Source organism: Callorhinus ursinus, unplaced genomic scaffold (assembly GCF_003265705.2).
Source record: "Callorhinus ursinus isolate GAN/ISIS: 27379988/994484 unplaced genomic scaffold, GSC_fseal_2.0 scaffold1, whole genome shotgun sequence".
NCBI classification, from domain to species: Eukaryota; Metazoa; Chordata; class Mammalia; order Carnivora; family Otariidae; genus Callorhinus; species Callorhinus ursinus.
In genome coordinates, this window is record NW_027397063.1 from 109,623,292 (window position 1) to 109,635,762 (window position 12,471).

Below are 12,471 nucleotides of genomic sequence, written 5' to 3' on the forward strand. Positions count from 1 at the left end.
CTGGTAATTCTCAAAACAAAACATCTCTGTTAATTTGAATTAATTTCCATGTTTAACCTTTCCATTTGTGGTCCATTTTTTCCCTAGAGTTTTTATACTTTTCAGAACCAGAAAAAAAGTCTGAATTCTATAGCAGACAGTAAAAAACTTTACCATTTAAATTTTTTAAAGCTCTTTCAGCATCTCTTCTATTCATAAAGGCCACAAAGCCACAATTTCTCTCTCTTGCTCTTTCTTCATCAGTTCTAGGCCACATAATTTTCACACTGGCTAATGGTCCAAATCTTCCAAATTCTTGACAAAGCATTTCTTCATTCATCTATTAAAAGGCATAAAAATGTATAAATAGATAAGTAAATAAATATAAAAGGCATAAGAGTTTTTTTGGCATGCAGAAAAAAGGAGGGAAGAAGTCTGTGACAGAGAGCAAATTTTTACAAAATGAACAGTGAGTCATATTAATGCTACAAGTTTCCATTCAAGTACTAGGACCCTAAATAGGTACAATCTTGCCCTCAAGGGACATTCACAAATCTTTTCATACCAGAAACACAAGTAAGTGGTCAGGGTGAAGAGGCTGGGTGGCTAAAAGAAAAGCACATCTCTATCTCCCCTGCTGCTCCTTTTGAGATCCTGCATCTAAAATAAGCTGTTCTTTGGCAGTGGTTTGTTTAGACATTTAGCAACATTTTTCAGTCAGCTCTGATTATCACATTTAAGGCAAGGAGAAAGTACATGTTGGTGATGAAAGAAAAAAAAGCATCTAATCACTTTTTCTTTTTCCAGCACCCAATGTAATTAAGAAGAGAGAAAAAGAGAAAATGGTAAATACACAATGAGGTCCAAAACATAATTTTGGGCGCCTGGGTAGCTCAGTCGGTTGGGCGTCTGCCTTCAGCTCAGGTCATGATCCCAGAGTCCTGGGATGGGGTCCCATGTCGTGCTGTACATGTCAGCGGGGAGCCTGCTTCTCCCTCTCCCTCTGCCCCTCCCCCACTGCTTGTGCACTATCTCTCTCACAAATAAAATCTTTAAAAAAAAACATAATTTTTTTAAAAAGCATATTACGTATAACTACCACTATATTCCTCATAACACAAGTAACACTGAAGTGAGGGAAAGAATTCACAAATTACTAACTTGCTATCATGAAGAGAAAATAGAAAAAGGATGTCCATTAAGGAAGTAAGCTATGCACAAGAGGGCAGTCTCAAAAGAACACTGTCCACCACTGGTCAAATCCTGATTTGATAAATAAAATCAGTACACAGTAAGATATTTCAAATTCAGATAGCCAAATTACAGAAAGGAGATAAGTCCTTAAGAATTGTAGCAACACAATTCAGCCCATACCAGTAAGGCTCAATTCTATAATATAATTTTAGAGACTTCAATAGTCTCTAGGTTCCTTCAGATTTGCTTACTTCAGATTCTTGACTTTATTTTTTGTTGACAAAGCAATTTTCTTCCATAATTATAAAGAATATGAGCCAACATTCATCTAACTTTTCTAATATTACCTGTGGATTAATGTTTCCAAGATATAAATTAGTAGTGCTTGGATCGCCTACATCATGTGAGCCAGGTGCATAATCATCAAGAACTAGGATAAAGAGGGGAAAAAAAATTATAACCTGCATAATACAAAGTTTGAAAAATTTCTATTAATTAAAAAAAGCAAAAAACTGTATTACCACCAGATGATCTATTTCTTCTTGAAGGCGCATCCACTTGAAAAGGGGAAAAAGAAAACAATTCTTAGTTTTTAGAAGAGTTAATCACAATATAAACATTAAAATAAATGCCACTTACTAGAACGACGCTGACCATCAGAATCTGACTGAGGAGGCTCAAATCGGCTTAACCTGCCTTTTGTTTTATGTCTCTCATCACGCTCTTCCTGAATTCTGTTGAAAATATTTATAATCACTAATAATGAGGCAAAAGTTGTTCATTCACATTTATTAAGAATACAATTTATCCAAGTACTATGTTCATATAACTTGAAATATTTGTGAGTAATTAAATGCCAGTACTAACACCCAAGATGAGAGAGTCCCTCAGCTATAACAGTCATAAGCAAATTTCTGACATGTTATGCAAGCATTAGAATAGAAAGCTCACTTCTAAGGTGAGGAGGAAATTCAACATTAAAACCAATGAATTTGTCCTTTCTTGGTTAAGTCTGCTCACTCCTCACCCCATCTCAGTGACTACATTGTTTCCACTGCAAACAGGACTCCGGACATTAGATAAATCAATTGAATTGCATCCATATTATGCTACCAACCTAGATGCTGGATGAAATGCTAAATCATCTTCAAACATACCCTAAAAAAAAAAAATTACTATCATACTTAAAACAACCTCATCATAGGTAAGGCAGTTAGTGATAACCAAGACACTACATTCTTCATACCTGCATCTGTACGTATCAGCTCAATATACTATGGACAGCCATTCTCCACACTATAAAACTTACTGTTTCAATTCTTCTTTGAAGAGTTCCAAATTGCTTTTTTTCTTTTCTTTCTCCCCTTTCTTCAGTGGCTATGAAGGATATGACAAGTTATACTTCAAACAAAACACGGTAAAACAAAACTAATGGTTCAATAATCAGATCATTTTAAATAATTTTTATTTTGGTGCCAATTATATTCTAATTATTTAAATTAAAAAGAATGCTTCTGTTCTCATTACACTTCCTTCCTGTTCTCTGGAATTAAGAATTTAACAATTTGTGGGCGTCTGGGTGGCTCAGTCGTTAAGCGTCTGCCTTCGGCTCAGGTCATGATCCCAGGGTCCTGGGATGGAGCCCCGCATCGGGCTCCCTGCTCAGCAGGAAGCCTGCTTCTCCCTCTCTCACTGCCCCTGCTTGTGTTCCCTCTCTCCCTGTGTCTCTCTGTCAAATAAATAAAATCTTTAAAAAAAAAAAAAAGAATTTCACAATTTGATTATTAAAGCAATTAAAGAAAATGACAAGCAGTAGTCTTAAAGTAAAGGAACCACAAACTTTATCTTTCAAAAGCCTGTGATACTTAGGCCTGAATACTGCTGAGAGGGCAACAGGGAGCAAAACTAATGAACATAAAGTAACTGAACTGCCAAGTAACTGCCATGAGCAACTACCAAAAATACGCACTTCTTCAAAACAGTCACCTTAGGAGGATCATGAACTATTGAAATAATCAGTAATATCTTTGGAACTCCTCTTTTAAAACTGCTTTTGAAAGCCCTCTCTTAAAAGTGCCAAAATAATTCAATGGGGAAAAATAAAAATTCTGTTTTCACAAATAGTGCGAGAACAACTGAATATCCACATGCAAGAAAAAGTGAAGTTGGACCTCTTCACACCACACACAAAAATTAACTCAAATGACTCACATACCTAAATTTAACCACTAAAACTATAAAACTCTAAGAGAAAAACATAGGAATAAATCTTCATGATTTTGAATGAGGCAATGGCTTCTTAGATATGACATCAAAAGCACAAGTGACCTAAGAAAAAGCTGATAAACTCTACTTCATCACCATTAAAAACTTTTGTGTTTCAAAGGGCACTATCAATAAAGGACAAAGACAACTCAGAATGGGAGAAAACATGTGCAAATCACACAACTGATAAGAGACTTGACTCCAGGAAGTGTAAAATACTCTTACAACTTAACAATAGAAAGACAATAGACCAATTAAAAAATGGGCCAAGGATCTGAAAGACATTTCTCCACAGAAGACTACAAATGGATGATAAACACATAAAAAAGATGCTCCACATCATTAGGGAAGTGCAAATCAAAACCACAATTAGGTACAACTTCACACCCACTAAGATGACTACAATTTTAAAAAACAGACAATTTTAGGGGCATCTGGGTGGATCAGTCGGTTAAGCGGCCGCCTTCGGCTCAGGTGATGATCTCAGGGTCTGGGGATTGAACCCCAAATCAGGCTCCCTGCTCAGCAGACAGCCTGCTTCTTCCTCTCCCTCTGCCTGCCACTCTGCCTACTTGTGCTCTCTCCTTCTCTCTGTCAAATAAATAAATAAATAAATCTTACAAAAAAAACTTTTTTAACAAGTGTTGGTAAAGACGTGTTAAAATTAGAACCCTCAGGGCGCCTGGGTGGCTCAGTCGTTAAGCGTCTGCCTTCAGCTCAGGTCATGATCCCAGAGTCCTGGGATGGAGTCCTGCATCGGGCTCCCCGCTCCGCAGGAAGCCTGCTTCTCCCTCTCCCACTCCCCCTGCGTTCCCTCTCTCGCTGTGTCTCTGTCAAATAAATAAATAAAATCTTAAAAAAAAAAAAAACAAATTAGAACCCTCATATGATGCTGATGGGACTGTAAAATGGTACAGCTAATTTAGAAAAGAGTTTTGGCAGTTTCTCAAAAGGTTAAACAAATAGTTGCCATATGACCCAGCAATTCCACTTCTAGGTATATATGAGAGAACTGAATGCGTAAGTCCACAAAAAAAGCCTATGCAGGGGCGCGTGGGTGGCTCAGTTGTTAAGCATCTGCCTTCAGCTCAGGTCATGATCCCAGGGTCCCGGGATCGAGTCCCACATCGGGCTCCCTGCTCAGTGGGAAGCCTGTTTCTCCCTCTCCCACTCCCCCTGCTTGTGTTCCCTCTCTCACTGTGTCTCTATCTGTCAAATAAATAAATAAAATCTTAAAAAAAAAAAAAAAAGCCTATGCACAAATGTGTAGCAACATTACTCATAATGGCTAAAAAGTGGAGACAACCCAAATATCAACAGATGGATAAACAGTATGTGCTATACTCATAAAACAGAATATTATTCAACTATAAAACAGAATGAAGTATTAGTATGCGCTGGAATACAGATGAACCTTGAAATATTATGCTAAGTAAAGAAGCCAGAAACAAAAGGCTACATGTTGTATGATTCCATCTGCATGAAATGTCCTAAACAGGCAAATCCAAACAGACAAAAAGTAGGTTAGTGGTTGCCAGGGGTAGGGGATGACTAAAAATAGGTGTACGGTTTCTTTTTGGGGTAATAAAAATGTTCTGAAATTAGAGATTAGTGATTGTTGCGTAACTGTGAATATATTTTAAAAACTAATTGTGTACTTTAAAAGTAAATTTTATGGTATGTGAATTACATCTCAATAAAACTGCTTTTTTCCATTGCATTGCTTTCAGAGCTATTTTAAAAGTCACACAAGAAAAGTCAGTCTCACCGTTCAGTGTAATCATACCTCTTCACCAAGTGTGGCTCCAAATGACATGACCCACATCTATCTTCCAACCCCCATGAAAAATCCCATCAAAAAATAAAAAATTTTCTAACACTGGGAACATTTAAAAGAAAGTACCACTAGTTGACAGTTAATTCCAAATTAATTCCAAATATGTTCTAGGCAAAAGATACATTACTGGAATACATATAGTCTTCCAAGGTAACTGCCACTACACATGCTGACATTATTTAAATACCTCAGTTCAGAATTGCTTAAAAAGACAATCCCATTATTTTATATTTATACCTAAAATATAGTCAATTTTTTACTTGTAGTATAGTATGAATATAACATCACCAAAGGTTCATTGCTCAAAGAACATAAAAAAACAGTCTACATGTCCTACTCTAATTTATTATAAATTAAACACCAAAACTCAACATCTACTCCCAAAATAATTAAAAACAAGAAACCAAAGTCCTGCTTACAGTGGAAGTAGTGAAATATCATTGGCAGTATCATCTCTGAACATAAAAAGTCACTTATTTGGGTATGACTTACAGGTTTTTTGGTTTCTATCACAAGAAGAGATGGTGGTCTTTCATTGGATGACTGATTTGGAGGATTTTTCTGATCTGCAAATCTTGAAGACGGCTTATAAATTTTACCTCTTTTTTCATCTGTTTCATGTTCTTCTGAAATTTAAAATAGTAAGTTTCAAAACTAATTTTCAAAACTAATTTCCTATTATTTTTTATTTGAAAATAAACATAAATTAGTAAAATGCTTTTAGCACTAAGATATATCACTACTGACAAAATATGAAGTTAAATTCATATTACCACCTTACTCTCCAAAATACTAGTCATTTTATAGTAAAACTATGAAACATATTAAACTTTTTGCAAAGTGTTTGGCTCCAATTTATCATTAATCCACATCTGGCCATTTATTCTGCTAATTAATAACTAATACCAACACTAGAGGGTGCTGGTAGAAAGGAAATGTGAAATTCAAAGCCACCAAACATCTTTCATAATTACCTACAATTATTCTACCAAGACTCTGGGGTTTGCTCAAGGACTGTAATATTCACACTAACCTTTAGCTGCATTAACAACACCTCCACGCACAAATGTCTTCACTTTATTACCATCACTTCCTTCAAAAGCGGCAAGAAATTCCTCATAAATCTCAGCAGCTGCCTTTTCATCTTCCTAAAGACACATGAAAATAATACTACTTCATATGAAAAATATTATTGTACATAGGGCGAAACTCATTAAGGAACAATGGAAACAAAACTTTTCTCTTCGCTAGGAAAAGCAGGTTAGGCAGTCCTAACAGGTAATATCTAATCTTTGGTAGATATTAGATACTAATTAACATTGAAACTAAGACTTTGATCCTCTACTGGCAATTTATGGAACTAGAAAAGGATCCACTAAGTAAATTTAGAGACATTAGAGTCAAAATGTATTATTCTATTACTGTTTTTGATGTTTCCAAAGCATGATGATTTAATTCAGTGATTATAAAGATTTCCTTCACAAACCACAGACATGAGTATTAGAAGATGAAGCAGCAATAACTCCACAGCTGGCATTAGAAAAAAAGCTCCAAAGAATCTTGACAATTTCAATTATAACTCTTCACAATGTCCCCAAAACATGTATGCATAGAAGGCCAATGGAACAGAATAGAAAATAGAGAAATAAATCCAGCAACACTTGGAAATTTAGTATTCAATAAAAGCATCTCCAATCAGTGGAGAATAGATCGACTTTTCAATGAATGATGCCGGGATAACTATTTGAAAAAAAGACAAAAGTGAACCAATTCTTCACATCATATACCAGGAGAAACTGCAAATGAATCATATTTAATTTTTTTTAAATGAAACAATTTAAGGAACGTCTGGGTGGTTCAATCGGTTAAGTGTCTGTCAGCCTTCAGCTCGGGTCATGACTGCAGAGTCCTGAGATCAAACCCCACATCAGGCTCTCTGCTCAGCGGGAAGCCTGCTTCTCCCTCTCCCACTCCCCCTGCTTGTGTTCCCTCTCTCACTGTCTCTCTCTCTGTCAAATAAACAAATACTTTTTAAAAGAAAAAAAAAACATGAGGAAATTCCTTTATAAGCTGAGAGTAAGAAAAACACTGAAAACTAGAAATCATAAGGAAAGACTGATAAATCTGATTACATAACAATAAACAGTTTCTGCATGGAAAAAACACCAGAAGCAAAATAAAAAGACAATCGAAGACTGGGAAAAAACACTGCACCTTGTGTCATAGACAGTGTTAATATACTTAATACGCGAAGTTTCTAAAAAATAGAGATACACTACTAATTTCTAGAAAGATTGGTTTAGATATAAGCAGACAGCTCATAGAAACAAACTCAAAAGCTTTTGTGTAACCTTTTACACAAAACGTAAAAGCAAAAAAGTAAGCTTTTCAACCTTACTTACAAGAGAAATGCAAATTTAAAACTACACTGAGATACCATTTTTCACTGAGCAGATTGGCAATACTTCAAAAACATTCTCTGCTGGCAAGACTATAGGGAAACAACCTCTCATACATTACTGAGATGTGAAATGTCCCTGCCCTTATAGAAAGCAATTTGACAATATCCAAGAGAGCTACATTTATGCATTTACCATTCAACCCAGTAATCTCACTTACAGGAATATATCCCAAAGATAAACTAGCAAAAAAACCATATGCATAACACTATCCATTAACAGCACCATTTCAATGGCAAAAGACCAAAACAAAAATGCCCTCAACAGAATTTTAGTGAATAACTACTGTATGTCTACACAGCTATTTAAAAAAACAAGGAATAACAGGCGCCTGGGTGGCTCAGTCATTAAACATCTGCCTTCAGCTCAGGTCATGATCCCAGGGTCCTGGGATCGAGCCCCACATCGGGCTCCCTGCTCCATGGGAAGCCTGCTTCTCCCTCTCCCACTCCCCCTGCTTGTGTTCCCTCTCTCGCTGTGTCTCTCTGTCAAATAAATAAATAAAATCTTTAAAAAAAAACAAGGACTATTTCATTATACCTGCAGTAATCTCTGAGCTATAATGTTAAGTGTAAAAAGCAAGATGGAGAAAAGTACACTGTATATAGCATATTATTGATCACTTAAGAGAGAGGAATACAATATATACTTATACACACTTGTTTATACAAGATGAAGAGACCAGAAAATAACCAAATCTTACATAGAAGAAGCAGTGGCGGGAACAGGGATACAAACCTCTAAATGTACCTTGTGTTACAGATGTGACTTGGTAGTGGGAGCTGAAAATATCCCGGTCAAGAATCTTTGAAAAGCATTTCCCTACTGCCCATACACTTATTTAGACACACTTCCAAGGATAACTCAAAATACAATTTAAATATTACCTTTTTCTTTAATTCTTCTTGCTCCTTCTTACTTAAAGTTCGCTTAGCTGTACTCATTTTTCCAATACTGAATGCTTTAAGTTTGTTTTCTAGAAGAGGCTATGAAAAGAAAAAGCATACCTTTACATACACATTCTTAATACTATCTAACTCAATTGGTACAGCTCAACTGATAACCAAGTCTTCAGATTAGATGACTTTTAAAAAGAAATTTCACCATAAAGCAGAAAAGCTGAGGCTACTTTTAAGCATCAAGTGCCTACCGTGGGCTTGATTCTGATTTAAGTATTCCTTAAGGAATGTCTTCATTTGCTAATTCAAGGTCAGTAACATAAAAAAGCCATTTTCTTTAAAAAAAAAAAAAGTGAAAAAGCAGAGAGAGATGCCAAGGCTTAGAACTCATTCAATCGACTTGCTGGCAGCAAGAATAAAAGCACTTGAGAAAAAGTACAGATGGTTCTGAGCAAAAGAAGCAGTGAGGGAAAACATTCAAACAGGGAGAAGGCAGCATATATTTCCAAAGTTCAGTGGCAGGAATCTAAATACCATCTATAACCTCCATTTCAGGTACTACAAATCACATCACTTCCTTCTATAATTCAGTAAATAAACTCATTCTTCAACAATAATACTGATGTTTAGGAACATAATAATAGTATTTCAGGTTACAGCAGAAGTAAAATCATCTACAGATCTTTAGTTGTTCAGTTATTCATGTAAATGTTAGATTTTGATTCATAAACTTAAAAGAGAGTAATGTCTATTAAATACAACCTAAACTATTAATCTGTAATTGAAATCCGAAGGTTTCGCTCTTGCCTACCAAAATGAGAAGTTAACCAATTACAAATTAGACTTTATCAATCCCCTCGTTATAAATAGGCTTGCCCCTGAGAAGCAGAATAAAAGAGTAATACCGCTCAAATTATTTTAAAGTTACATTAAAATCACCTTGAAAAAATAAAAGTTTATAACCCAAAAGTCAAAATGAGGTTTCAGGAATAGATTCAAAGTAAATTTTTTTCCCAAAGTAGAAAGAAAAATGGTGATCATCCAGCATCTTTGGTTTTAATTTTAAAAGTTTAAACAAATGGTAAAATTACATATAAATTCAATGAAAAACATAATTTTACAAAACAAAATCAGAAGGGCTCAAATTTTATTTATATCCTAAGAGCTAAACTTACACACCAGAGAAAAAATGGTTAAAGGAATTATGGAATGTTTACACAAAGAAATATAATCATCCATTAAAGTTTCACAGAATTTTTGCTAAAATTAAAAAAAAAAGAACTGAAAACAGAGTATTTTAAAATGTATTCCTGGGGCGCCTGGGTGGCTCAGTTGGTTAAGCGACTGCCTTCGGCTCAGGTCATGATCCTGGAGTCCCGGGATCGAGTCCCACATCAGGCTCCCTGCTCAGCAGGGAGTCTGCTTCTCCCTCTGACCCTCCCCCCTCTCGTGCTCTCTATCTCTCATTCTCTCTCTCTCAAATAAATAAAATCTTTAAAAAAAAAAAATGTATTCCTGTAAAATGGATCTCAGCAAAGTAAAAATATATTTATGCTTAGAATATTAAACAATAAAAATAAAGTGTTACCAATGTTAATACTGGCTGGTGATGACTGCCTTCTCTATATTTCCAAATTTAATTTTTATTAATTTATTAATTCCCCAACTTTAGTAACAAGAAAAATTATATGAAATAGAAAAAATAGAAAAAGACTAAAAGAGCATGAGAACGCTTTGCAGATACACATAATAAAGATGCTCCCTCTCTGTTCTCATACTGCCCTGGGCACACTAATTAGAGTGAATAGTACCTGTCTGTTTACTTCCCATGGTGAGACTGTAAGCTCTCCAAGAGCAAGAACTGCATTTTACCCACCTATTTATTTCCAGTGAATGGCATGTGGTATTTGATTCAGTAAATGTTTGGTATAAGGGAGGAACAATAAATCTGACCCTTAACTATTTTATATCCAGGGATGCTTGGGTGGCTCAGTCGGTTAAGCGTCTGCCTTCAGCTCAGGTCATGATCCCAGATTTCTGGAATCGAGTCCCATATCAAGCTCCTTGCTCAGCAGAGAGCCTGCTTCTCCCCCTGCCTGCCACTCCCCCTGCGTGTACTCTCTCTCTCTCTCTCTCTCTCTCTCTCTCTCCCCCTCCCACGTGCTCTCTGGCAAATAAATAAAATCTTTTTTTAAAAAAACCACTTTAGGGGCACCTGGGTGCCTCAGTCATTAAGCGTCTGCCTTCAGCTCAGATCATGATCCCAAGGTCCTGGGATCGAGCCCTGCACCAGGCTCCCTGCTCCGCGGGAAGCCTGCTTCTCCCTCTCCCACTCCCCCTGCTTGTGTCCCCTCTCTCGCTGTGTCTGTCAAATAAATATATAAAATCTTTAAAAAAACAAAACATTTTAATCCAAACACTCCTTGGTTTTATAATTAAAATTTTAAATTTTAAATGAATCCTATCTCACATATAAGCTAAAAAAAAAATTTTTTTCCGTACATGAACTTGAGTTTATCATTAACCCAGATACAAAAAATAATGCTAGGGGTACCTGGGTGACTCAGTCCCTAAGCGTCTGCCTTCAGCTCAGGTCATGATCCCAGTGTCCTGGGATCAAGCCCCCCATCGGGCTCCCTGCTCAGCAGGAAGCCTGCTTCTTCCTCTCCCATTCCCCCTGCTTGTGTTCCCTCTCTCACTGTGACTCCCTCTGTCAAATAAATAAATAAATAATCTTTTTTAAAAAATGCTATTTTTAAATAGTACATAATGAAAGAACCAGTATAAAACCAAAATATTCAACCACCAAATTCAATCCAGGACAGATTAAAATTATTAATCCTTTCTTATCTTTAGCAACACTTACTCTCGAGAGATTCTGATGAGGAGAATCACAAAGGCTTTCACGGGCACTCTCATTCCTATAATTATGTTTTCTTGGGCTCTTAGGTCGTGTCCGACTTGGCACGTCACTATCTGAGGGTCCAGATGCATCCATCTTCAGGAAAAGTAAAACAACTTTTTAAAATCACAGATGTAGTACTAAAACTACAAACAACCCAAATGTCCAAATAGTGACAAATTTCACTATACACTATCAAAACTCTCATCCCTTAATATCACCAATGATTTCATCAGAAAAGTCCTTTGGTACAGGGAAAGTTTTCAATAATTCTAACTTGTACCTGAAAGCTCAAATTTTATATCATTAACAAATACTGTTTTCGGGGCACCTGGGTGGCTCAGTGGTTAAGCCTCTGCCTTCGGTCAGGTCATGATCCCAGGGTCCTGGGATCGAGCCCCACATCAGGATCCCTGCTCTGGGGAAAGCCTGCTTCTCCCTTTCCCACTCCCCCTGCTTGTGTTCCCTCTCTCACTGTGTCTCTCTCTGTCAAATAAATAAATAAAAAATCTTAAAAAAAAAAAAAAAAAAAAACAACAAATAACTGTTTTCTTTGAAGTAACAGGTCTGTTTCCTTCTATCTGCCAAACATCCAAGTCTGATTAACCACAGTTTGTCAGTTGTTCCTTCAAGTAAAAACGGTATTCCATCAAAAAACGAGCCAGTTTGGGGCGCCTGGGTGGCTCAAATGGTTAAGCGTCTGCCTTCGGCTCAGGTCATGATCTCAGGGAGAGCCTGCTTCTCCCTCTGCCTGCCACTCCCCTTGCGTGTACTCTCCCTCTCTCTCTGGCAAATAAATAAAATCTTTTAAAAAAAAAAAAAAAGGAGCCAGTTTTCATTTCTCAACTTAAATAATCCATCAAGTACCTTTCCTCAAGATAAACATACTTTGAGAAGAGGTAGTGCCTTACATGTTTTTCCCATTTCATCATACAA

General features: G+C 36.4%; 1 protein-coding gene across 3 annotated transcripts in view; it reads right to left on the reverse strand.

Moving 5' to 3' along the window:
* U2SURP (U2 snRNP associated SURP domain containing) overlaps positions 1-12,471 on the reverse strand; it is a 55,823-nt gene that overhangs the window by 34,025 nt on the left and 9,327 nt on the right. For 2 of the 3 annotated variants that reach the window (XM_025881083.2, XM_073898918.1), the window contains exons 3-11: positions 11,500-11,631; positions 8,622-8,720; positions 6,309-6,423; positions 5,768-5,901; positions 2,483-2,550; positions 1,813-1,907; positions 1,695-1,730; positions 1,521-1,603; positions 154-319 (exon numbers count right to left, since the gene is read on the reverse strand). In XM_025881083.2, the coding sequence (XP_025736868.1) occupies positions 154-319; positions 1,521-1,603; positions 1,695-1,730; positions 1,813-1,907; positions 2,483-2,550; positions 5,768-5,901; positions 6,309-6,423; positions 8,622-8,720; positions 11,500-11,631 (928 nt within the window). The remainder of the gene's footprint in view (positions 1-153; positions 320-1,520; positions 1,604-1,694; positions 1,731-1,812; positions 1,908-2,482; positions 2,551-5,767; positions 5,902-6,308; positions 6,424-8,621; positions 8,721-11,499; positions 11,632-12,471) is intronic. The other variant, XM_025881090.2, reaches the window with a different exon arrangement.